General features: G+C 55.5%; 1 protein-coding gene across 5 annotated transcripts; it reads left to right on the top strand.

The window, feature by feature from the left end:
- Positions 1-4,017: 4,017 nt before the first annotated feature.
- On the top strand, positions 4,018-24,247 carry MSI1 (musashi RNA binding protein 1; the record flags this gene model as incomplete). 5 transcript variants are annotated; one of them, XM_084254202.1, is made up of 14 exons in its annotated part: positions 4,018-4,076; positions 4,246-4,286; positions 4,836-4,914; positions 5,016-5,100; positions 8,043-8,084; positions 9,641-9,733; positions 13,280-13,328; positions 14,506-14,588; positions 15,661-15,778; positions 18,743-18,823; positions 20,078-20,134; positions 22,790-22,858; positions 23,589-23,776; positions 24,206-24,247. In XM_084254202.1, the coding sequence occupies 14 exons, from the start codon at positions 4,018-4,020 to the stop codon at positions 24,245-24,247; spliced, it is 1,086 nt and encodes a 361-aa protein (XP_084110328.1). The 5 variants fall into 5 exon arrangements, with proteins under 5 accessions (XP_084110328.1, XP_084110329.1, XP_084110327.1 ...); XM_084254203.1 differs by having other exon boundaries at positions 4,833-4,914; positions 23,622-23,776; XM_084254201.1 differs by having other exon boundaries at positions 4,833-4,914.
- Between the last annotated feature and the right edge of the window lie 1,457 nt (positions 24,248-25,704).

Genomic DNA, 25,704 nt, shown 5'->3' with positions numbered 1-25,704 from the left:
ACATTTTAGTCTTTAGTCCATCTTGAGTTGATTTTGTATATGGTGTGAGGTAGAAGTACAACTTGATTCTTTTTCATATGGACAGCTAGTTGTCCCAGCAACATTTGTTACAGAGATTATTCTTTTTCCATTGAATTGGGTTGTTTCCCTTATCAAAAAGCACATGATGATAAGTTGAGGGTTTATTTCCAGACTCAATTCTATTCTACTGATCTATATGTATATCCTACACCAATACTGCACTCTCTGTCTTAAAGGTAACCGAACTTGAACCGGGTCAAATTAACTGGCTCAGGAATGCAGTCACAGGGATTTCATGTCTTTCCCACAGTGCTCTAGAGTTTTTAAGGTGCTTTCATAACATGGCTTCATGTAAGTTTTGCAGCAACTCTGAGAGGAAAGGAAAACTCAGAAGACTGAGTGGCATATCCCTAGATTCAATCAATCAGAAACAGTGGTGGGTCCACAACCAACCTGCTTTTTTGACTTTTGATCAAGTGCTCTCATTACCCTGGCCAATCATCTGCTAGTTGAGTCAGAAATTTTGGGAAAGAAAAAATTTAGAGAAAATTAGGGCAAAAAAAGAGGGGGAGGGTGCAAAATAGAGTGATTATAAATGTTTGACTGCTAATCAGCTTATGATAAATTTTCCCTTATCCTGCACGGACAAGAAATGGGATGTTCTGAGTAATCCAGGGATTTGCTTGGGTATTGCATTTTCAAAGAATGAGAACACAGTGAAATACTCTCAATACTAAAACCACATGGAATGTAATTTAACCTTTAATTTTATTGTTGTCATTCTAGAAGGCTCTCGTATATTTTAGAGCAGTGTTTCTTCAAGAGAAGCACCAGGAAATTTCCATGCGAAGTCTTCAGCTATCTGTATCATGTGATACAGGTTCTTGTTTTAAAAATGCAGATTTTATAGCCCCCATCTCCTCCGTCTACTGAAAATCACTGGGTGATTTTTAAATACACATTATGGTTTGGGAACCACTGTTTTAGAGCAATGAAAGTCAAATTATGAATATCAATTATCTTTGCTCTCAAGAAATGCAGATGTTTTGCTTACACGCAAGCTCTGGCTAATACAAACTAATGGTCCTTTAAGTCTTTGCTAAAACATCACCCTCCTGTGAGAACTGTCCTGATTCAAAATTGCATCGCTCCTTCTCCCATACCTCTCACCCTTCTTATCTCCCTTCCTTCTCCACAGTACTTACCAATATCTAACTGAGGTACCTATCTATCTATCACCCTTCCATCCACCCATCCATTTATTATCTGACTCCTGTCTCTGACAAGTGAGCTTCACAAAGGTAGGTGCTAGGAATATAGCATCTAAGATAGGGCCTGGTAGGTAGCACATGTTCAATCAATATTTGTGGAATGAACGAATGCGCCAAGTTGCACCTCAGTGCTTGGGTATAATGTCAGTTGCGGCTGTCTTTCTCAAAAGGCACTTTTTTTTTTTAAACTATAAAGCAAATTATTCTTCAGTTCTCTGAGTGATGCTCAGTGTGTGTAGTACTAGAGAGAAAGAGCAGGACCACATCCTCTAATCTCCTAATTCTGGAGTCTGGGCCGGTTGCTCTAAAGATCATTTTCACTTAATACTGCTGAGATCCTCAATTTACTATGAGGATCATGCATTTGCAGCTGCATTGTCCCATGAGGGCTACCCCTAAAAGGCCTCATTGCCCCTACCATGAACAAAGTGGATGGGCACAGCCAGGCTGAGGTGAACCTTCCATGGGAGGGGCCTTCTGTAAGCACACCCCACATGTTATTGTGCAGCGAACCAGGTAGGGAGAGCAAGTAGGTGTTTCTCTGAGGTCCTGAGTGAGAACACTAACAAATGGACCCTACCTCAATCTACTACTCAGCAAACTTGACTGACTGAACAAATAACCCTTATCCATATGTGCTAAGTCACCTGGCCAACAGCACCAGCATACAAATCAATGCTCATTTGGGGCTCCTCTCCCCTCTTTACCTCCCCATTGATCCCATTTTACACCAAGAAGACTGTAGTTTAGACCTAATACTGGAAGTGCTGCCTGCGGTCCCTCATCTGTGTCTCTCCCAGGACACACCTTGATGTTCTAGTTCTTGTGATCGTGCTGAGGTGTGTCCTGTGTGGAGTGGCCCCTGCCCCTAGCCCAGGGGATGCTGAGAAATTGGGGCCAAGGAGGGTGATAAAAACAGGAAAAAGCAAGTTTGTTTCCAGTGTTATGCACACAGAGTGGCAGGATGTACCTGCTGAGTGCTCCCAGAAGGTCCCCAAGGAAACCATTAACTTGAGTCTCTCAAGTTCTTATAGGTGTGGTGGTTGGGGGTGGGGTGGGGAGGAAAGGTATACTAAGAAGAGGGGGATGGGCACTGTTCCAGGGGTTGTGGTCAGATCTGCTGCACACATTAATAAAAGGTGGCTGGCTGGAGGATGGACAGCAAGGTGAGCAAGGGACTGGTGGTCATCAAGGGTTGTCACTGGCTTACTGAGGATGGGGGGAGCGGAGGGGTGGGAGGTGAGTTGAGAGGGAGGGGCTTATATGGCTTATATGAGACCCTGCTGGGGATTTGGGGGGAGGAGGGTTGCCTTAGCGTCCTGCTTTGACCTCATCTTGGCTGATTTGAACTAGAGAATTGAGGCGAGGATATGGCCATGGAGATGGAGGAATAAAGAGAACCGTCCTGGCTGCAGAGGTGATCCAGCAAGGATTTTCTCAGGGTCCCTAGGGAGGGTGAGGTGGCTCCCAGGAGCCTTGAGGGATCTTAGAGACTCAGAAGATGGGGGTGTAGGGAGAAGAAAGGAAAAGAGAAGGCATTCGCCTTGGCAGGTAGTAGTCTCCCCCAGAGTTGGACTGAGAGCCAGAACTCCAAGTGCAGTGGGGAGGCGGGTTAGGCTCTTCCAATTCCATGCCCTCCGCCCTCCCCAGAGAACTTTGCAAAAGAAGGGAGTCACTCCCAGGACAGGGGGCACAGCTGAGCTGGGCTCTACACCGTGGAGGGGAGCCCTGGGAGGCACTGACCTCTCCCCCAGTCTTGGTGCGAAGGGGCGGTGGTGACTGGAACCGGGTTTCTGAGTCCAGACTAAGTCAAGAGTGGGGCTCCCAAGCGTGAGCCAGGGAGTGAGAAAAACAGTGGACACTCCAGTTTGGGGCGGGAGGGGGAAGGGAGGGCGAGGGGAGCAGCCAACTGGGAACCCAGGCTTGGGACAGAGGATTGTCTCAGCAGACCCTAGAGTCCACGGCTGTCGGCAACGGGGGCTGGGAAGACTCCCACGGTTCCTACTGGGGTGCTGACGGAGGCTCTCCAGGACATGAGACCCTCAGAGGGCTCCCCAAATTCGATAAGGACAATGTGGGGCTGAAAGGCACCGAGGGAAAGCCCCCCACGGGCTTCAGAGGAAAGTGGGGGGCTCCGAGGGCGGCTTCTCCCTCTGGCTGCGGGAATGGGGGGGACTCTCGCCAGCGGGAACGTGGTGGGGGCTGGGGGCTCTGGGCTTCTCTCCCTCCCGACCCGGGGAGCTTGGGGCTCTCCTAATTCTGGGTAGCGGGGACCTGAGCGAGCGGGCTGGGGGGCCCCGATCGGGAGCCGAGCTACCTTGGAGGCACCGGGGAGCGCTTCGTTCCGGGAGGGCGTTCCCGCGGCCCGGCGCCGGGCTGGGTGGGGGTGCGGCCGCGCCCAGGTCCCGGCCCCCGTCGGGGTTCGGGGTCTCCCAGCCCTCGGGGGCCCGCGCGCCCGGCGGGAGCGGGGTCCGGGCCGCCGCCTCCACGGCGCGCGGGCGAGCGCGGGGCTTTATGCGCGCAGGGCGGCGGGGGGAGGAGCCGGCAGGTCGGCCCCCGGCGGGCCCTCCCCTCGGCCGTCCCCGCCCGCCCGCCCGAGCGGGGTCGGGGGAGGGGGCAGCATGGCCTGTCCGTCCGGCCCCCTTCGCCGCGCTCCTCATCTGCCCCGCGCCGAGCGCTGCCGCCGTCGCCGCCGCTCCGCTGCCCGCGCCGCCCGCGGCTCCCGATGGAGACTGACGCGCCCCAGCCCGGCCTCGCCTCCCCGGACTCGCCGCACGACCCCTGGTACGGCCCGGCCCGGCCCGACCCGGCCTGCCCGGCCCGCGCTCGCCCCGGCCCCGCCAACATGGCCGATCCGGGTCGGGCCGGGCCTCCCCGGGGCCCGGGCCCGCGCCCCCTGCGCCCCGGCGCCCGGCGCTCACGCGGGCCCTTTGTGTTTCTCCTCCTCCCGCAGCAAGATGTTCATCGGGGGACTCAGTTGGCAGACTACGCAGGGTGAGCCAGCCCGGGAGCGCCCGCCGGCCTGGCAGGGCGCCCCGGAACCCCCGGCGCCCCGGAACCGGACACCCCAGCCCGGCCCTGCGCCCTGCTGACCCCGGGCGCCCCCGCGCCCTCTTTCGCGCCCCGCCCGGGGACCCCGCGAGCGCAGGGCGGCCGGCGAGCGCGCACGGCCCGGCGGGCGGAGGGGACGCGGCGCGGGGCGCAGGGGGCGTCCGGGGGTGGGCTGGGCCCCCGGGACCCGCCGGCGGCAGCGCCAACTCCGCTCGCACCTGCGGCTCAAACTTTTGTGAGGCGGCTCCGAGCGGCGGGAACCCGGCCGGAGCCGTCCCCCGCCAGCCCGGCCCGGCCCGCGGCTTCCTGGGGCCCGGAGGGCGCCGGGCGGCTCCGCGGGCGCCGGGCGCGGGCGGGGGGCGCGGCGGGGAGCGCGCGGGCAGCTCGGCGCGGGGGCGGCCGGGCCGCGCGGGGGTCACCGGGGGCAGCGGACCGCGGAGGGGGGAGGGCGCGGGCCGGGCTGGTCCGAAGGCGGGTGTGTGGTTGCAGAAGGGCTGCGCGAGTACTTCGGCCAGTTCGGGGAGGTGAAGGAGTGTCTGGTGATGCGGGACCCCCTGACCAAGAGATCCAGGTGAGCCCCTCACCCCCTCCTCCTGCTCCCGGCTCGCCCCCCCCCCCCACCGCCACTCACTGCCTTGTAACCATCTGCCTCTCCCTCACTACGGCGCGCAGGGGTTTCGGCTTCGTCACTTTCATGGACCAGGCGGGGGTGGATAAAGTGCTGGCGCAATCGCGGCACGAGCTCGACTCCAAAACAGTGAGTGGCCCTCGGGGCTTCGGGGGTCCTTTGGGAGAGGGAGGCTGCCGGAGGAGAGGGTCAGGGCTCTCCCCAGTGGAGAAGGGGTCCTCTAGGAAGGAGGGAGTTTTCGGAGGTGCTGGGCTCGGAAACTTTGTCACTGGAGTTGAGGGGACAGGAGGGAGGAGATAAAATCCCAGGCCTGCCGTGAGAGGGTCCAGCCCCCCACCCCCACCCCCCAAACCCTCCAGTATTGGTGAGGAAAGAAGCTGTTACCACCCCCTCCCTCTAAGCACTAATCTTGATGCCTCAGAGAGGAGCTGGGGTGGGGCTAGGGCCCTCCTCTAGCCCAAGTTGGGTGAGTCAGGCCTGCAGTGAGTGACCCACCCCTTGACTTCTCTGAACTCTCACTAGTATTTGGCTTTGCGATGCCCCCCACTTCCCCCCACCCCCAGAGCAAAGGCAAAGCATCGCTGAGTCTGCCCCCTCCCTCCCTCCTCTCTTGCCCCTGACTTTTGGTCAATGAGCTTATTGCTCTGTGTGGAAGACTCAGACCTGCTTTGCCCCTGCAGGGGTTCATGATTGGGAAGCTCGCTGGCCTGGGCACCCGGACCCTCCTGCCGGTTGGGAGGCTGGGTCTGGGGAGAGGCAGCTTGCTGGCATCCAAACTCCTGGAACATTTTGCCTCTGTCCCACTGCTCCCTGGTGTCTTGGGCCCTGCAGGGGGCGCTGGCCCTGGCCCCAGCTCAAGGGGAGAGGGAAAAGGAGAAAGTCGGAGGAGGGGTTGCTCCTTGATGGGGTGACCGGCTGCCAAGGGGCCGGGACAGTGTGATCTGTCTCCACACTCCCCCACTCTCCCCAGCTCTGGGCCTCCCTGCTTGGGTCAGTCACTGGCTCCTGTTTACCTGCAACAATAGCTGGTTGTGCCCAAGAATTTGTTAAATTACCGCCTGTCCCCAGCTCCTGTTATCTCTGCCCAGTGGCTCCCACTCCCGCTTGCAGTAATGAGCAAATGAGGCCAGGCCTCAACTTTGCCGACTCTGAAAGGATCTTCTTGGCGCAGACTGAGTGACCCAGGCTGGGAAGGGAGAGACAGTGGCCTATTGTTTTGGGTGATTATCTGCCATCAAGCGGCCTGTTCTCCTACCATCCCCTGTCCTCAGAATGCACTGGTGGCTTCTGCAGCGCTCAGGAAGCGGAGATTTAGGGGCTGGAACTGAGGCTGGGGGCAGGGGCATGAAAGATTGATAAGGGCAAAGAGGGAGAGAGGAGGAGGGAGGGTGACATGGGCATCCCTCTGGGTTAGACGCGGGGCAGGCCAGGGCTTTGTGTTTGGCACTCTCGGGCCTGGGGAAGAGGGTGGGGTGGGGCGGAGGGGAGGTTTATTGTGAGGAGTCTATTTTGGGTTCCGACTTTCACCTTTTATTTACTTGTTGGGTTTTATTTATGTTGCCAGCTGTGAGTCAGGGTGGAGGTGGGGCGTGTCAGGAATGGGGCAGCGTGGGGCTGCGGGATGTGGCTTGGGTACCATCTGCCCACCGGGGTCTGTGCAGGGGGCCGTCTGAGGGGTGCTCTGGTGGCCGGGGAGGCCGCTTCTGGGAAAAAGAGGATGAACGTGTCCCTGGAGGTCGAAGTCCCCCATGCAGACAGGGCAGGTGACTGGCAGCTCTGACTCTCCCCGGATCCCCCGTGGGACAAGACGTTGCCCCAGCGTGGATTTTTGGAGGTTCCTTCTCCGTGGGCAGGTTCCACTGGGGGACGCTGGTTTCGTGCCGTTCAGGCGGAGAGCAGCCAGAGCCAGTTGCCTGGAATGAAGCTGAGTTTTGAATAGAAGGAACTTTGGGAAAAGATAGATCTTCCCTGCGATTGGCTGGTGAACTTCTGAGTTGTGCCCACCCCTACGGGCTGCAAAGCGCTGGGCTGCTGGGGCTTCCTAGGGCCTGTCTGATCACGGTGTCCCGTGCCCTGGCTCTGGCTATTTGTCAGTATGGGCGTAGTACCCAGGAGTGCCCAGGTGCATCTTGCTTTTTCTCTCTGGTTGTTCACAGCCAAGGGCAAAGGTGACCTGCTGGTAATAGCACCTTTGTTTGTGCAATGAAGGGCAACTCACAAAGGGCTGCTTTCACCTACGTTATCTCATTTGATTCCCCGTAGCTGCCCCTGGGAAAAGTGGGTGTGATTGTCCCCACTTTGCAGATGAGGGAACTGAGGCTCAGAGGCGAGGTCCCAAGATCACAAAGACCCAAAGTTTCTGAGCCCAAGCCCCATGCCCCGGGACATCGACACAGCCTGAGGGCTGCTCCCCTGCCCCACAATCCTAGCTGCGTTACTCAGCTGTTTGCTGGCTGCCTCGGGAGGCTGGTAGGTGGCCATAGTCTTGGGGAAACAGAGCTTACTCTACCCCTGGTGGTTGATGAACTTTTATCTTGAAGCTTTTTTCAGGCAAAGCATATCTCTGTTCACAAAGCTTCCAAAGTCTGGATTGCAAGCCTCACCTAGCCAGGTACCTGTGACGTCAGCTAGGTGGGGAGAGCCGTCTATGCACCTGGTGCTTGAAGGAATAAGACTTTGCTTACTTTTTATGTTTTCTTTTTTGGTACTTGCTGTGAGCTAGACACCGTGCTAAGTGCTTTGTCAGCACTGTCTGTCTCAAATAATCCACAGACGACCCTTTGAGGCAGATGTTATTTGCCCATTTTGCAGGTGAATTCCTCCGTGAGGCTCAGAGAGGTTAAGTAACTTGCCCAAGGTCTCACAGCTGGAAAGCAGTGTAAGTGGGGTTCAAACTCACTAGACTGACTCTAGTGCCTAAATGCTTAACCGCTACCCTTGCTGGCCAGAGGCTGTGGTGGTTTCTGTCACCTCTGTGTCCTAGGCTGATACAGGTTCAGGGCTGACGGCTGAGTGGTGACCCTCTCCAGTGTGATAACCAAGACCCCTTCTACCTCTCCCTTCTCTTCCAGATTGATCCCAAGGTGGCCTTTCCTCGGCGAGCACAGCCTAAGGTAGGTGTGTCTGTGCCTGGGAGCAGCTCTGTCACCACGGGTGGTGATTTTCCCAGCATTCCCTTCTGTAGAAGATACCTCCTGAAACTCTTTGGAGTGTTTCTTGAGTGGGCTAGGGTGTGGAGGGGGGATTCTTGATGCCCTTGCTCTGTGAATCATAGATACCCTCTGTTTTTGCATCTGCACCCTGGGGCGGGTTGGGGAGGGGGCTGCATGCATTACATCAAGGGGGGACCCCTCGAGTCCAGTACAGTTTGGACCGTGAGCCTGACGTTCACCACAGAGATCACAGCCCCTGTGCCCAGTGCTTCTGGGGTCAGACACAGGCCCAACTTTCCTCCTGAGGCTGAGCTGTTTCTGACTTCCTCCTGCATCCCCCCAGCCAGTCACCCTCCCACTTCTGGGGTGTGGAGTGTTGGCCTGGCAGAGGGGGCGGGACCATGAAGTTTGTCACCTGTTGTCTTTCACCTAGGGGGCTCTGGCTGCCTCCCAAGCGCTCTCTTTTCCCTGGTGCTTGATGACCTTTCTGGGTGTGTGGAAAACAGAGCGCTTTCTGAGCGCTTGAGCTCTGCAGCACTCAAAACTGCTGCTGCAGGGCAGGGACCTGAGATGCCATTCCAGATCCCAGGACTGGCTTGTTAGCCACTTCTTAATTTTTAAGAGGTCTGTTTATAGGGGACAGGAGGGAAGGGGATTATAGTACATGGGGCCAGGACCCCTAAGACAGCTGACTTATCATGTGTCCTACTACTAGGTTGCTCTCCAGGGGATGTTTCCCCCTTTGCAGTGGGGTGGTGGGAACTGGGACGCTTTAAGATTTGGAGCTTTGGATTCCAGCATGGTGTCCAGCTCCTGTTCCGGCCAAGGGAGAGGGCACATTTTAGGAGACAGGAAAGGGGCATCTCTGGCTGGGTCCAGCAGAGGGCCTGAAAGCAATTATAGAGCAGGTATTTGAAGGAAGCCGCACCAGGGAGCACATGGTTGGAATTGGGTTAATTCCATTAAGCAGTTTGGTGACAGAAGGTGCTTTAGTGTTAGGATGGGGCTGGGAATTGCCGTGGATTAGCCATGCGCTCCTGGGGTAATTAGGACCATGTGTTCTTCCTAAAACAGGGCTGGGGCCACGGGGCTGCCAGAGGTTGAGTTGGGAGGAGGTTGATGAGCAAAATGTCGGCGTTGAGTTCAGGGGGACCTGGTGGCAGACCTTGGCTTCTCCAAGGGGGCTGGTGGGGCCTTTGGGGTAGGCTGTAGATCTGGATGACTAACTCACCCCCTTCCTTGTGTTGGTTCTTAGAGAGGGCATTTTTCTGGACACAGAGCCCAGGGAGGGAGGCCAAAGGGAGGCATATTCTAGCCAGCCAGGGTGTGGGGTGCACAGCTGCCTGTGACAGGCCTGGAGGCAGGGGTCCGAGTGGCAGCTTGGGGGGGCCTTCTGAGTAGCTGGGGCCACAGAGAGCTTGTCAGCTGGCGCCCTGGCAGGAGGGCTCGAGCCCCTGCTGGTGGTGGTAGGCCACAGGACTCAGATGCCCACTTTCTCAATTCCCTCCTCCTAACAGATGGTGACTCGAACGAAGAAGATCTTTGTGGGGGGACTATCGGTGAACACCACGGTGGAAGACGTGAAGCAATATTTTGAGCAGTTTGGGAAGGTGGGTCAAAATGTGGGGTGCGTGCTGGGGTTCTTGCTGGGGCTATAGAATTGGTCAGTAGCAAGGGGAGTCCAGCCAGGTCATTCCAGTTCCTGTGAAAGGTGAAGAGGGGGCTGGATGCTTCCGTGGGTGAGGCCAGGCCAGCCACCCCGTACCTCCAGACTGATCCAGGGGGCCTCTGGACACATCCCCAGGGAAAGAAACCACACAGTAGCTGTCCCTGTTGTTGCCCTTCCCCTGTGTTTTTCTCTTGCTTATCTTCATTCTCCCTAGGGAGGCTGTGCTCCCATAGCCAGTTCAATCCAGTCACCCCAGGGGCCTCCTGGGAGTTTGCACCTGTCCAGGGCATAGGCGGTTGTACCTTCCCCCATTCTTTTCTGGTGAGGATGATAAGGAGGCAATAAATATGACTCCCAGTTGTACTCAGCACCCTGCTTGAGCAGGTGGGAGCTGGGATGTGTGTATGGTTTTGATCCCCTCGCTATCGAGGAAGATGATGAGAGCACCCCAAATTCCTAATGGTCCCAGATGACTGGTCCTCATCTCTGAGGTGCATCAAGCTTAAATTTCTGGGCTCTTAAACAAGTAGCAGATGTGGCCACACGAGACAGTAGGGTTTCACCAGAAAGGTGAGCGATGTGAATGTCAAGGTCCCGCGGAGACCTTGAGAGAGGACCCAGTTGTACGCCTGGGGGTGAAGTGAGGTTGCTGTGTTAGTGCTGGGGACCCTGGTCTGCTCTTAGGGGAGTCGGGGTGCAGGCGGGGGTCTCTACTTTCCCATCATTTTCAGTTCCCCCGCTAGGCACCTGGCAAAGGAGAAGGTGGCTGCGGAGATGGGAGGTGAGCCCAGGACTGGGTGGGTTTCCAGGCCCCCATCTCGGGGCGGGGGCGGGGGCAGAGTGGGCGGTCCCCAGGCCCGCGGGACCCGGCGGCGTGGAGGCCAGCGGCCCAGGCTCGGGCGCCTCGGCGGGGACCGGGGCCCAGGACGCAGGGCAGGTCGGCGGCCCGGGCCCCAGAGGGAAGGGCGCTCCTGGGAAGCAGCAGGCCCTGCTCGGCTCCGGCGGGGTGTCTTTGTGTCTGAGCGCCGAGCATTAGAGCTCGCACTAATCTGATCCAGCAGCTGTGATTGGAGGCCGCCTGCCCCCGGGGCCGGCGTTGCCATGGCAACCGGGCCCCAGGAGAAGCCGTCAGCGGCCGCGTCTTTTGTTCGGGCCTAAATCGGCGTTGGCATGTGAAACCGGCCCGGGGAGGCCAGGGGGAGCCGGAGAATAGGCTGCCAGGGAGCGAGGGGGACAGCCGGGAATGCCAAGGGCCCCCGCGGCGGGGGGCCCCCCCGCCCGGATCGAGGGGCCGCGGCCGAGGGGGGAACAATGGTCAGCCGCCATGGCTGCCACTCAGGCTTAGCCGCCGCCGAACTTGGCGGCTCCCACTGGTCAGCAGGCCTCGGCCTGCTCCCCTCCCCCTGCCAGAGCCCCCTGCCCCCAGGTTCCCATGGAGACCGAAGCCTATTAAGGACACTGGGCTGGGAACCTCCCTCCCCTCCGCTGGCCCCAGGAGGGGACACCGGCGGGGGTCCCCCGGACTCCCAGCCACTCTCCTTGCTCCCTGGCCTGACCTCAACCCCATCACCGCACTAGGGGTCTGCGAGCCAGGGCGCAGGTTGGAGGGTCTGCAGGGCTGGAGAGGGTGGCCTTAGCAGGCTGGGTAGAGCAAGGGAGAGGGCTGCGGATTGGAGCTGAATGAGTTTGTGGGTCAGGCAAGAACTCCGGGCTTGCAGGAGAGGAAGGAGGGTGAGCCTGGTTCTCCCACTCATTCATTCAGAAAACATTTACTGAGCCCAAGTCAGGGTGTTGAATGGGGGTGGGTGGGCACGGTCAGAACAGGCACAGCCGCCTTCTTCCAGAAACTTCAAGCCGCTGTCCTCAAGCTGCGCTCTCTTGCTTTGCTACTCACCCCATGTGACTGTGGCAAGCCCCCCACAATAAAGATGATCACAGTGGCTGTTCTTGATGGTGGCCTGACAGTGCCCCCAGGTGCTGCCAGTTATCTCATTGTTACTCTTCCCTAAAAGCTAGACACTGTTAGATCCATTTTGCAGATGAGAAACCAAATCCATGGAGACTTAAAGCCACTTGCCCAAGGTCACCCGAACAGCAGGATCTAAGACTCCATTCCAGGCTGTCCTACTCAAAGTTTGTGTGTTTATCACAACCCTCCTTTCTGGGTCTCTCCTTTCCACGGGTTAAGCAAGGTGATGGGGAAGATGTGCTGAGCCCAGAGTGTCTGCCAGTTCGGATGGTCTAGCTGATGTGGGATTGGGGCTCACGTGGGTCCATGAGGCTGGACGTGAGGGTGGTACTCAGCTCCTCAAGACCTCTTCCCCTAGCCCTCTGCCCCCCCCCACCCCCCTGCAGAAAGCTCCTTGGGGAGGGTGATGTCATTTCCTTCTGAGACTCTCCAGAGACCCAGCTGCCTCCTGGCTTAGTGGGGTCCTGGTTCTCCCTGGGGAACATCGGAGGCCTGGTACAACTTGGTGCCTAAGGGGAGCTGGAGGACCACCCTGCTTGGGGCTGCCCTTTCCACTTTAATGAGGCAGATGACAAACCTGGAAAGAGAGGAAAGTAGGGGAGAGGCTGTGCCCGGTGACTCAGGAGGCTCTCCTTCATCCTTTGGGTATCTGACCATGTGGAGGAGGGTCAGCAGCTGGGGTGAGATGGGAAGGCCGGGGGTGGGGGGTTGGGGGGGCGCGGAAAGGGATCAGTAGCAGTCCTTGCTTCCATGGAGGTTGACTCAGACCTTAGCTTGACCCCTTACAGTAGCTGAAGAATGAGTTTGGCAGGGCCATGGGGCCAGATGAAGGCACAGGGAAGATGAGTCTGCAGAAGGGAAGCTGGGGCCTGACCGAGTATTCAAGGGGATACCTGGAGGGGGTAGCAAGAAGAGAAGTCTGGGGTCCAGGGGAGGGCAGTGATGTGGACCCTCCTCCTTTCTCAACCCCTCGCCCCTCCCCCAGTCAGTGGGAGGCAAGCAGCCCAGGCACTGAACTCTGCTTCCTTTAATTACAGCCTCTAGCCAAAGGAAACCTCAATTAGAGGAAAGGATCTGTACCAGGAGAGGGAGTCCAGTCTGGCTGGAGTGACTGCTGTCCTCCTGGCCTTTTGCAAAAAGGAACTTGCTCCTGTATCTCCTTCAGCACCCACTCTGTGCCTCCTCCTCCCAGACTTGGTCTAGGGCTTTCTGACCTTGGGCAGGTGACTTCTTATCTACAAAGCAAGGCTGTTACCACGCTAGGCATGTAAAGAGGAGGAGGGGGCAAAGTGCCAGGCACATATCGGAACTTCCTATTTGCAGGCTGGTCCACTGAGCATGGTGAGTGCTGAGGCATCCAGTTGGGCTTGTAGTTGGGAGGTTGTCCCCAGCCCAGGGAGCAGGCTGGAGATCAAGTCTGCTCTGGATGGAGAGGAGTGGGCGAGGGGTCCCCTGCTCCTGGGTTGGGGTAGAGCCCCCTGGTCTGTGGTAGGTCCTCCATGGCAGGCTCTGTTTCAGGTGGATGATGCCATGCTGATGTTCGACAAAACCACCAACCGGCACCGAGGTGAGTGTGACCCCTCCCCTCCCCCTCCCAGGCTGGGCTGGGGCCTGTGGTCAGCCAGGGGGCTGCAGGTCACAGCTGCCCTTTCATCTCGCCTCTTGACATCCTATCCCCGAGGATCTGCATCCTCTCCCGGGCCTGGCCTTACAGAAGGCTTTTGTCCCTCCGTTTCCTGTGCTAGAAACTTGCCGAATTGCAGATACCCGAGAGGAGCAGACCTCCCCCCACCCCAACTGAGCTCTCCACCCCCTCACCCCTGCTCTAGCCGTGTCTGCCCAGCCAGTGTCTGCCTGGGCTTACCTTGTCCCTGGTAACCAGAGCTTAGGCCAGGCTGCCCCAGGGTCATGCTGACTCCTCAGTCCTGGACAGTCTGCTCCTGCTGCCACCCCCACCCCAGGCAAGCCCAGCCCCTTGCCCCTGAACCTGTGAGCATCTGGGCCACCGTGTGCACACTGCCTGGTTGTTTTTCTCCCAAGGGCCTTGCCTTCTGAGAAATCCCATTCCAGTCCCTGGGGCATACCAGGCGGGGTTGCTTCTCCAGTTGCTTCGGATCTTTTGGCTTGTTTGGGGAGTGGGGTGTGTGTGTGTGTGTATGTATGCGTGCGTGTGTGTGTGTGCACGTGTGTACGTGCATGTGAAGGTGTCTGTGTCTGAATATTTGTGTAAACCTGGTGTCAGTGTGACCATGCAAATGTTGCAGGGGCCTCTGTGAGCACCAGCCAGTGTCTGTGTGATATAAGGGTCCCTAGGCGTGTGCATGTGTGTACACCTGTGTGTTGTTTATGTAAGTGTGTCTTCGTCCAAACCTGTTTGGGTATAGGTACCTTTGTGCAAATTTAAATAAGTGTTTATGTGTCTTCTTTCTTCCTTCTTTGGAAAGCATCTGAGGAAGAGAAAGGCATGTTGAGTAGACTTCCATCACAGCTCCGCCACTAAGAGCTTGCTGTGTGCCCTTGGACAAGTCACTCCACTTTGCTGAGCCTTGGTTTTCACGTTGTGATCTGGGAGTAGGGCCCCCATCTCAGTGGGTGGTCGAGAGGTTCTTGGGCTGTGGACAGAGCCTCCCGTTAACCCTCAGAGCCTGGTCTATGCAAGATGGTAGTGTGAGATTCCAGGCTGGGTTCTCACCAGGAGCTCTGGTTCTGATTTTGCCATTGCCCTCTGCCTCCCTCCCCTCCAGGGTTCGGGTTTGTCACGTTTGAGAGCGAGGACATCGTGGAGAAAGTGTGTGAAATCCACTTCCATGAAATCAACAACAAAATGGTGAGCTGGGGTTGCGTGGCAGTGGAGGTGCACAGAGAGAATGGGGCCCAGGCTGAGCCAGCCAGGGAAGCTCAGAGGTTCTGGATACAGGGAGAGGGGCTCACAGCAAGGGGTACAGAGCCAGGTCTCCCACTCCCTGGGAATCTAGACAGAAAGGCAGTGTAACCTTGATGGTTACAAAGCATGACTATACATCTTTTTTTTTTTTTTTGGTGGGCCCCTCGCTGGTGGCTGGGGATCGAACTGGTGCTGCAGAGGCTGTGGGCAGCCTCACAACCCAGCGCTCAACCGCTGAACCACCAGGGGAGGCCCGACTATATGTCTTTAACTAACACAGTGATAGATGTCAGTTATAGTTGCCCTCCCAGCCCACCCCCTTATGTATAAGGGACATATCCCAAGAATATCCCAAGACTCCCAGTGGATGCCTGAAATTGTGGATAGTGCTAAACCCCATAGATACACACAAACACACACACACACGCGTGTGTGTATATATATACATTTCTATATTTCTATAATAAAGTATAATTAATAATTTAATAAATTAGGCATAGTAAGACATTAACAACAATAATGAAATAGAAGTGTTACAACAATATACTGTGATGAAAGTTACAAGAATGGGGTCTCTTTCTCAAAATACCCTATTGTACATGTATTTTCTGACTGTGGTTGACCGTGCGTAACTAAAATCATGGAAAGCAAAACTGCAGGTAAGAGGGGGCTCCTGTATATCTCAGTAAAGCTGGGGATGGTAGGGGAGCGTGACAGTTAGAGGAGAGAGACTCGGGTTAAAATCCACCAACTTGCTATTCTGATCACTTGGCAGTTGACTTCCCCTCTCTGAGATTCGCTTTCTTCATCTGTAAATGGGAGTGACAGCAGTGTCATCCTAGGGTTGCTGTAAGCATTCAGTGAACCATTGCATGCAAAGCTGTTTAGACAGTGCCTAACATGTCGTGAGCCTACATAAATGGTAACTATGAAATTAACGAAGAGGCCTGTCTGGGAACAGGAGGGTCCATGATCCTAGGTCTGTAGGAGACACTGACCTCCGGTCTCTTTGTAGGTGGAATGTAAGAAAGCCCAGCCAAAAGAGGTGATGTCGCCAACGGGCTCCGCCCGCGGGAGGTCTCGAGTCATGCCCTACGGAATGGACGCCTTCATGCTGGGCATCGGCATGCTGGGTACGTGCCAGGCCCGCACCTGCAGCTTCTTCCTGCCTGGAACTGCCCTCAAGGCTACCAGGAGCTGTGTGGGTGTGGCATCGCCTCTGTGGTCGCCTCCTGCCTGAGTCATTAGGTGGGAAGAGGGACCAAGAATCTCAGGTCTGGCAGCCCTACCGAAGGTGGGGCCATTTGGTTGTGGGGTGCTGCCCTCTGGTGGTGGCAAGGAGATTTGTCCAGCTGCTCCATAGCAATTGGTCCCGTCAGTCCATTATAGTACATCCGTCTATCTGTCCATCCATCCATTCATCCATCCAGTAAATAACTGTTGAGCAACTGTAAATGTCAGGAAGTACAACAGTGACTTTTCTTGGTGCTTTGTGGTCTGCCAGGGAGACCAAACAAGAACATAAATAAGTTTAGGATGGAGAAGTATAGGGTAGCAGGGGAGCATGGTCACAGGGAGTTTGATGGAGCCAGAAAAGAAGTTAGATTGAAGTTTAGTTTGTGGGTTGAATGGGGACTAGTTTATGGGAGAGCAGGGCAGGGAGGGAAGGGAAATGTGTTCCAGGCAGAAGGAACAGCATTTACAAAGCCCCAGAGGCTTTTAGAAGGCTAAAAGAAGGCTGCTTCATTTTATTCATTCAACTAATATTGGTTGAGCAGCTTCTGAGAGACAGAACCTTCCTTCATGGGGCTCCCCATTACGTGGAAGACAGGAGTCAGTGTTACCAGAGAGTGAATGGGGGACCCACGAAGGCATCTAAATGTATCTGGAGGCCAGGGAGGCTCCTTGGAGGAGGTAAAGGTGGCCGTGAGCCTTGGGAGGTGAGCGTGGGTCATTGTCACTTGGGGAGATGTGCACAAACAGTAAAAGAACTGCAAAGGGGAGTCTTTATGCCAGGAATGAGGGAGGGGCTCACAGAGAGGTGCCCTACGAATTCAGAGTTGCTCCATGGCTTGGACTAGAGGGTCAGGATTAGGGTCACAAATAAGGTGGAGAGGAGAGCATCCTCCAGTGGGCACAGTCTTCTCTTGGAGCTTTTGTTTTTTATTTATTTGTTTATTTGTTTGTTTGTTTATTTATTTATACAAGCGCTGGGTACAGTCAGAAGCTCGGGAGGGTGAGAGAATTCACCAGAGCCAGAGCAGGGAGCAGAACAGGCAGAAGGACTGAAGAACACTGCTGAGGGGAGCAGTGGGCGTGACAAGAGAGGTCTATCACGCCATGTGGGACCCTCACCGGCAGCCAGGGATTGAACCAGCGCAGCAGAGGCTGCTGGCAGCTTCATAGCCAGAGCTCAACCGCTGCGCCACCAGGGGAGGCCCTGTTTGTTTGTTTGTTTTTAACTTCTATGTGGAAGTAGCTTCATATTTTCAGATTTAGAAACATAGAGTGGCATAAAGAACATCCACACACCTCTTATGAGCTTCACCTCTTGTTAATATTACACCTATTACACCTATTTGCTTGGTCCTTTTCTCTCTCTGTGTTTGTGTAAATACATGTGTACACAAACATACCTATGTGCACACGTACAATACACACATAGCCCAATGCACTCGTGATTTTTCTGTGACTCCTTGGAGGATGAGTTACATGCATTCTGACCCTTTATTTATTTATTTATTTATTTATTTATTTATTTATTTATTTACTTTTGTGTAGAAGAACTGAGGTATAGGCCAGTGGTAGGCAGGGGGCGGAGGGTTCACCAGAGACAGAGTGGGGAGCATAATGGGCAGATTTACTGAAATACTCTGCTGATGGGAGCAGCAGGTAAGACAGAAGAGGTCTGCTGCGCCATGTGGGTCAGCTCCCTAGTCGGGGATTGAACTCAGGCCGTGGCAGTGATAGTGCTGAGACTTAACCCCTAGACCACCAGGAGGCCCCATTATGACCCTTGATTCTTAAGTACTTCGTTATGTATTTCCTAAGAATCAGGGATATTCTTTCATGTCACCACAGCATAGTTATCAACTTCAGACGTTTATCTGGATACAGTGTTTTAATATACTAGCTACTGTTTATCAGTTGACCCAATAGTGTTCTACATAGCATATTTTTGCCTTCCAGAACAAGGTCCAGGCCAGAATCAGGTATTCATTTAGTTGTTCTGTCTCTAGCTTTTTTTCCCCTAGGTGATAGATTTAAAAGATGATTAAAAAGAGGGCCTCCCTGGTGGCGCAGCAGTTGAGCGCTGGGCTCCGAAGCTGCCTGCAGCCTCTGCAGCACCGGTTCGATCCCTGGCCACCAGCGAGGGTCCCACATGGCATGTAGACCTCTCCTGCCGCAACCCGCTGCTCCCCTTAGCAGTGTACTTTGTCAGTCTGCCTGTTCTGTTCCCTGCCTGTTTCTGGTGAATTCTCTCACCCTTCTGCACTTCTGACTGTACCCAGTGCTTGTGTAAATTAAATAAATCTTTAAAAAAAAAAGATGATTAAAAAGAAAAGGAAAACTCTGACAAATAGTGAGAGTGATGGTTAAGAGTATTGAAGCAGATCTGAATGTGAATCCCAATCACACTGTTGTTACTCACTTTATGATTTTTCTTCCCAAACTGCAAAAGTTTATTCAGTTCATACTAAGTAACAGGCAGCATACTGATGCTGGAGATGTAGAAATGAAAGGTGGGAAAGAGGAAATCAGTGCTTACAGAAATCCTGAGATGCACAGATAATGATCAGTGCTATGAAAGGAAAAACCCAGGGCAACATGATAAATATTATAACTGAGGGGAGGGAGGACTCATGTGGGGTGACTTCCTGGAGGGGGTGACACTTGAGCTGAGACTTGCACAAAGAGAAGAAATCACTGTCGTGTGAAAACCTAGGGGGAGAATGTTCCAGGCAGAGGGGCAGCATGTGCAAAGGTCCTGAGGTGGGAAGAATTTGAGGAACAGGAGGGAGGCTGGTGTGGCTGGAGCAGAATGTTGAAGAACAGAGTCCAATCTGTGCCTGATGCTAGCCCCTTTGTCCTATTAGGTTATCCTGGTTTCCAGGCCACAACCTATGCCAGCCGGAGTTATACAGGCCTCGCCCCTGGCTACACCTACCAGTTCCCCGGTAAGTCCTGTGCAGTATCCCTCTGCTTTAAGCATGTCCCCGGTTCCTGGGCAGTCCGACTTCTCAGGGAGGTGTCTGGGGTGCATGGCTGGGGGGGGGAATCTGCCTGTGGATGGAGGCTTGGAAGGAAGGGCATGTGTGAGGAAGAGGGCCTCTCCCCACTTTGCCCCCCTCCCCAGAAGCTGGGGACAGGGGCTCTGGGCCTGGCCCTGCATGGCATCCCTCTCTCCCCAGCCCATCTCTCCTGTCTCCTGCCTTTCTCTCCTCTTCACCCCACTCTGGGGTTGCCACTTCCACCAAAGAGGGCATGGGGCTTGTGACCGGGTCTTCTCTGAGGGCCAATGTCAGTTGTATCTTGATGGACATACTTATAATGACCTCATGGGATGCTGAGCCCTTTCAAGACTTTGAGACACTGAATGCAGAAAATAACATAACAGCACTCTCGTTTGTAATTCAAAATGGAAATGACCCTAGACCTTAAAATGAGTGGCAGGAAGCCCAACAAAATTCGGGACTTTCCCATGATAACTCATTACACTTTTCTTTGAAATATCAAAAGTCCTGTTTTCACACAGCTTTTCTTTGGTCTTACTTTTTTTAGCAAGGCCCCAAGCACTCGCATCCCTTGCCTGTTGAGTGGTCCAGCCTGGAATCCTTTGCATACATTATTTTGTGTGATCCTGACAATAACCTCCTGGGGAGGAATGGTTCCCCCCATTTTATAGGTGAGGAACCAGGCTCACAGAGGAAAAGTAACTCACTAAGGTGACTCAACTAGAAAGTGCTAGAACTGGGATCCCAAGCCAGGCCTGGCCTGTTCTTGGGCCATCGCTTTCCTCAGTCACGCCTCCCTGGCTCCTTCGCTACCCAAGAAAAAAAATAAAGAAAGAAGAAGAAGGAAAAAAAAGAGGAAAAGCGAGAAAAGGAGGATTCTGGGAGCTGATAGAGAGTAATGTCAAGCCTTTTAAAGACCCCTACCCCCCCCCCCCGGGAATGGTAGATCCAGCGTCACCCCTTGCCCGAGGTATAGGTGGCAACTCTGCCCGCTCTGGTGCTCTCTCCCTGCGCCTCCTGTCTGTCTCCTTCCCACCCCTGCCCGCGGGGACCATTCTTCTCTCATCCCCAACTCTTGGGTCCTGTGCATGGCCTGTCCTCCCACCCAGGGTCCCCATAGGGGTGTGTTTACCCTCCCTGGGCCGTGCCCGTGGGGCCTCCCTGCATCTTCCTAAGCTGTTTTACGTTTCATTTTAGAATTCCGTGTAGAGCGGACCCCTCTCCCGAGCGCCCCAGTCCTCCCCGAGCTTACAGGTCAGTCGCTCGGATTTCATACACATGGGGAGAAAGAAAGGACCCAGGGACCTTCCCGTGGAGTTAACGGGACCCTTTTCTCTGGCCCTCTGGCCCTTCCGCTGTGGGAAATACAGCAGGCTGTACCCCGGCACGGGCCAGCCTGTGTGGACAGGCCCTTAGGGTTGGGGTGTAGGGCCAAGCCCTGCAGATGAAGGTGAGGTCACTCATTCGTCCATTTGGCAAGTATTTATCTAGTGCCTCCATGTGCCAGGCAGCGAGTAAGTTCTGGGGCCCAACGGTGAGCGAGCCAGGGTCTCAAACTCAGAGCAGAAGGGGTGTGGTAGGAATTTGGACAAAATGGGGGGGGGTGCCTTCCCCGCTCCCTGCCAACCTTGCTGGGAGGGGGTGCAGACCCAGGACTTTCAGACCTCATTTTCCAAGGGAGGACAGAAACCCAGCTTTTGCTTTCGAATGTATTTTTCAATTATTTTCAAACGTTGGCAACCGATTCGAGACTTTTCAAACACCCTTGGCCAAATGAACTCTCCCTGTGGGCCGAATCCAGGCCTCAGGCTGCCCATTTGCATGTTCTGGGCAAGAGGGATGAAGATCCTGGACCATCCAGACCCATTTCTCCAGCTGGAGCTTTCCCTTGGGCCCATCAGGCAACCCCAGCTCCCGAGCTGGGGGTGAGGCCAAACCCCAGGGGAGGGAGAAGACTATGCAGATGGGGGGACTATAAGGTTTCTCTGTTCAACCTGCTTCTTCCCCCACCCCACCCCAGACTCTCCCCCCTAAACCTGGCCGTATGTGGAGGACGTGAGCATGGATGCTGCTTTAGATGAGACCTTCCTTCCAAGGGTGCTCAGGGGGCCCCCAACATGGGGAAGGGGAAGAGGAACATGCCATGAAGAAAGGGGAGAGAGTCCTTGAGGCGCTTCTCTGGAGCAAAAGGGGGTTGGACTCGCAAAGCGGGAGATGGTGGGAGGTACAGGGGTCCTTTCAGCTCATTGAAGAACTCCATGTCGAGGCCCTACTGTGCGACACTGCCAGGCTCTGCTCTCACAGAACTTGCTTGACGTTTAGAGAGAGAGGAATTCTTATTCACATGAGCGCTTCCTGATAGCTGTGATAGCGCCTGCCCAGGTCGTCCATGTTGGCGCTGGTCTGTGGAAACGCCTAAAGGATCCCAGATCAGACCTCAGCGCCAGGCCCAGCCCTTAAAAGACTGGGAGAGGAAGTGCTCCTCACACACAGACCTCGCAGTCGAAAGGGCTTCAAAGCTCAGCAATTCTTGGAAGTCTGGGGTTCAAACCTTTCTCTCACCTTCAGGAGATGTGGGTGTTTCTCCTTGCAGGCCATCAATATTCCTGGTGCCCCATCTGTTTGCAGGCAGTGGGGGTAGCACAGTGAATAAGATAGACAAGGAGGCTGCCCCCCTGGCATTGATATTCTAGTGGGGCGCAATAGGCGAGTAAACCAACAGAGGCATGAAAGACTTTCAAGAGCACCTACATGGAAAATAAAGTAGGAAGATGCATGAAGGTGTGAGGGTTGGTGGCAAGAGGCTGCCTGAGCCAGGCTGGTCAGGGAAGGCTTCTCAGAGGAGGTGATGTCTGAGGGGAAGGAGCCAACCATATCAAGATCTTAGGGGTGGCTTCTCCATGGCGTGGGGGCTGCGCTGTGTTGCACTTTCATCCTCCCAGTTCCTGGCCTTGCTAAGGGTTTTCAGGGGTCTTTTTTAGGATCCCTGGTTCCAGTCCAGGGCCATCAAAACAGGCCCGAGGGGTGCACCTTGGGATGGAAGACTGGTGTTCCTAAGGGCAACACCAGCTCTAAGAACTCTGGCTCTAGGCTGAGCAGTAGCCCCTCGGGGGCCACTGGGCAGAGGCAGGAGTAATGGATGCTCTCCCCCCCAGCCCCTGGCAGCTCCAGGCTCACACCTCCGGGTGTTTAAGCAAGGCCCCTCCTACTCCTTCAGCTGACTTCCTGCATGCCTGCTGTGTACAGACCAGGTGTGAGGTGCTCTGGAGGCAGAGAGCAAACAAGGGGATATGAATAGGGGAAGAGAGAAAAGAAGCTGAGTGAAGTTGAAAGGGGTGGTCCTTTCTGCATTTCTGGCCAGGTGGTGGGGCGTGGGGAGCCCAAGGCAGGGAGCCCGTGCACACAGTGTATTGAGGACATCTTCTCAGGAGAAGGGGAGCGAGAGAAGCAATCTGGATGGCAAAAGGCAGCAAGCAGACTTGTCGCCTTGACTGGGGTGCAGCTTCAGGCTGACCCCATAGGGAGCTGAGGGGTGTGAGCTGCACCTCAGGATCCATCCGCCTTGACATCACAGGCCTGGCGCTTTGCACCTCTGTCTGCCCCTCCCTGGGGGTGGGAAGCCATGCAGCCTCCCATATCTCTGGGCTAGCGGTCCCAGTTTGGCCAAGGACACTCCCTGGAGGAGGGAGCACCTGCGGGTGATGCTCAGAGCAGCGCAGAGCCCCGTCCTGAGTTTGGGGTCCTCTTTCCAGCCCTTCTCTGTCCACCCTGCGGGCCAGGGCACAGAAGCCAACCCAGGGAACTCTTTCTGTCTCCCTTTGGGACTGCAGTGACCCCTCCGTGGGGCGGGGGCCCTTCCACTTCTGTCCTCTCCCCGCCCCACTGAAGCGCCCACACCTTTCCTTTCAGCCATTCCTCTCACCGCTTACGGACCCATGGCGGCGGCGGCGGCAGCAGCAGCTGTGGTTCGAGGGACAGGTGAGGCCTTCTGGGTGCAGAAGTGGGGAAGGGGACGCGGGTGACAAAGGCATCTAGAGGGGAGGGGAGGTGGTCCCTGCCATCCCTTCTCAGAGGGACTCACATAAGTCATTCGCTCCCCGAGTGCTGACTAGGCTCGGGGCCAGGCGTCACTCCGGCAGCAGCAAGGAGCCCGGAGGGAGACCCACATGGTCTCTTCCTTCTAGACCTTACAGACTGGTGGGGCCTCAGGAAGTGCTAATCTAAGGGTGCTACTGCTCCAATAGGGGCGCTCAGGTAGCAGGGGGCCTCTTGACTTCTGACTTGCAGGCGAAGAGGAGGGAAGGTTTGCCCGGCAGTAGGAGCAGCAGGTGCAAAGGTTGGAAGCCAGTCGGCGTGGGTGGAGCGCAGGAGTGGGGAGTGAGGAGGAGCAGGGACCAGATCCTGGAGAGACACAAACATTGAAAGCCGTGGAGTGATGTTGACTTTAGAAAGTGCGCTCAGCTGTGTTTGAGGAGCTCAAGAGGGGAGGCCTGGCTGTCTGGGAGGAGGTGGCTAAGTGGTCAAATGAGAGGTGATGGGGGGTCCAGGCTACACATGGCGTGGCGGATAGACTTGGAGAGATCTCCAGAAGGTGCACAGTTCCTACTGGATTGCAGGGGTGGGGGCCAAGGTGGGGAAGGGAGGCATGGGGGATGGATGGGCAACAGTGGGCGCCGGGGCTATCACCATCTTCTTTCTGGGTTGCCAGGCTCTCACCCCTGGACGATGGCTCCCCCTCCAGGTTCGACTCCCAGCCGCACAGGGGGCTTCCTGGGGACCACCAGCCCCGGCCCCATGGCTGAGCTCTATGGGGCAGCCAACCAGGACTCAGGGGTCAGCAGTTACATCAGTGCTGCCAGCCCCGCCCCCAGCACCGGCTTCGGCCACAGTCTTGGGGTGAGTGGCCAGACCTGGTGACCTCCCCACCCCCGAGACCCCCTGAGGAAGGCTTTGTCTGTCTCTGGAAACAGAAGGGAGGCAAGAAGTGGAGAAAAGAATGTCACGGGCGGATGGGGGGAAATCAGTGGGGGTGATCATGCATTCAGTGGACATTTAATGACCATACTAGGCAGAAGGTGAGCTCGGGGGCTATCATGCCATGAGACTCGCCACCTCTGCCTGCACGGAGACTGGCTTCTAGCTCAGGGGTGCCCTAAATTTTAACCAGGAATGCAGATCCCCAGGCCCTACCCCAGGGACTTTTAGTCAGTCTGCAGGAGGGGTGATGTGGGTCTGTGCCTTCCTCCTGGTTTCCATGGGAGAGGAGTCCCTGGGCTTTCCCTGCTCCCCCCAAGGAATCTAGGAGTCAAACTCATTTCTTTCCAGGGCCCCTTGATTGCCACAGCTTTCACCAATGGGTACCACTGAAGCAGGAGACAGGTGGCAGGAGGTGAGGAGGTGGAGAGGGTCTGGGGAGGGGATGGCACTGGGGAGGCTGGTGTAGGCAACCCAGTCTGGGATACAGACACCCTCCCCGCCTTCAGCAACCCAAAATCCAGTGGGCGACACGGACCTTCATACCAGCGATGGCCAGTGAACAGGAGAAGCTGTGCAGGCTGCTGCTGTGTCAGTGAAAATGACAATATGCGGCACATTCTGCCTGTCAGCAAAGGGTTCTTTTAAGAATTGCTAAAGCCCAGCTTCCATGAGGCATTGGGGCGTGGGGAGGGTGGGCAGACAAAGTGTTTTGGCTCCCCGTTTCTCAAGGGCAGACTGTAGTGGTTGACCAGATTTTAAACATTTGTGCCCAGCACCAATGACCCAGCAGTTCCACATCTAGGCATTTATCTTCAAAATTATACTTCACTAAAATGCCCATCCGTTGGAGAGTGGTCGGCTCAGTGGAAATGTATGCATTAAAGGAATACTATGCAACTGTTAAAACAGGCTGCGGTTAACGTATATACACGTGTAGAGAAAGGAAGACAGCCCTGCGCAGGCAGTCGTCATGCAGTGTGTAACCAGGTGTGAACCAGTCACATTTCATTCATATTCATTCACACAAGTAAATTTACTGAGCACCATGCCCGGACAGAGGCGTGTGTAAGACAGAAGCCCTCGCTCATTCCACAAAATCAAGGGACGGTGGAACAACTCATGGCACATGAGGGGGCTACTTTAGAGGCTCAAATGGGGTCTCTGAGAAGGTGAAGTTTGAATAAATACAACCATTTGAAATCTGGGGAGCTAAGTCTTATGCTTGGAGGTATGTGTGTTTTGGGGGTCCCAAAAGACAGGCAGGGGTAGGAAGTGGGTGCAGAGGGTCATGGGGCAGGACGCCCTCATCTCCATAACCTCCCTGTGTTGCATTGCCCCAGCCTGCAGCTGACTGAGGACCACGTGTGAGCCAGCGAGGGGGGCGGGACACCTCAGCCGCAGCCGCGCCCCCTCCCCCGCAGCGACTCGGGACCGCTACTGCCTGCCCCCCACTCCCTGGGCCCTGGCCCTGCCCTGCTGCCCCTGGACATCGTCTGGCTCCCTACTAACCTCCCCGTCTTCTGTCCCTGGCCCCTCCCCACCCACCTGTCCTGCCCGCTTTTATTTATTTTGGATTAGCCGGTTGCCCCCCCCACACCCACCTCCTATCCTCTCCTCTTGGGTCTGCGCCCCTCCCACCCTGCCGCACCCCCATAGAACTGCCCCCCCAGAAGGCTTTTGTATTTGTGCATAGCTAGAGTGAGGGCGGAGGGGGCCTGCTACAGGCCACAGCCCCAAACCTTGTTTTTTTATTCTGATTTTCCTTCCTTTTCTTTCCTTTTTTTTTTTTTTTTTTTTTAAAGAAACCGTTTTTTAAAAAACTATTTCTAGGTTTGTGAATGTGAAGC

This window comes from Talpa europaea (genome assembly GCF_964194135.1).
Source record: "Talpa europaea genome assembly, chromosome: 14".
NCBI lineage: Eukaryota > Metazoa > Chordata > Mammalia > Eulipotyphla > Talpidae > Talpa > Talpa europaea.
This window is presented reverse-complemented; position numbering and strand designations above follow the sequence as displayed.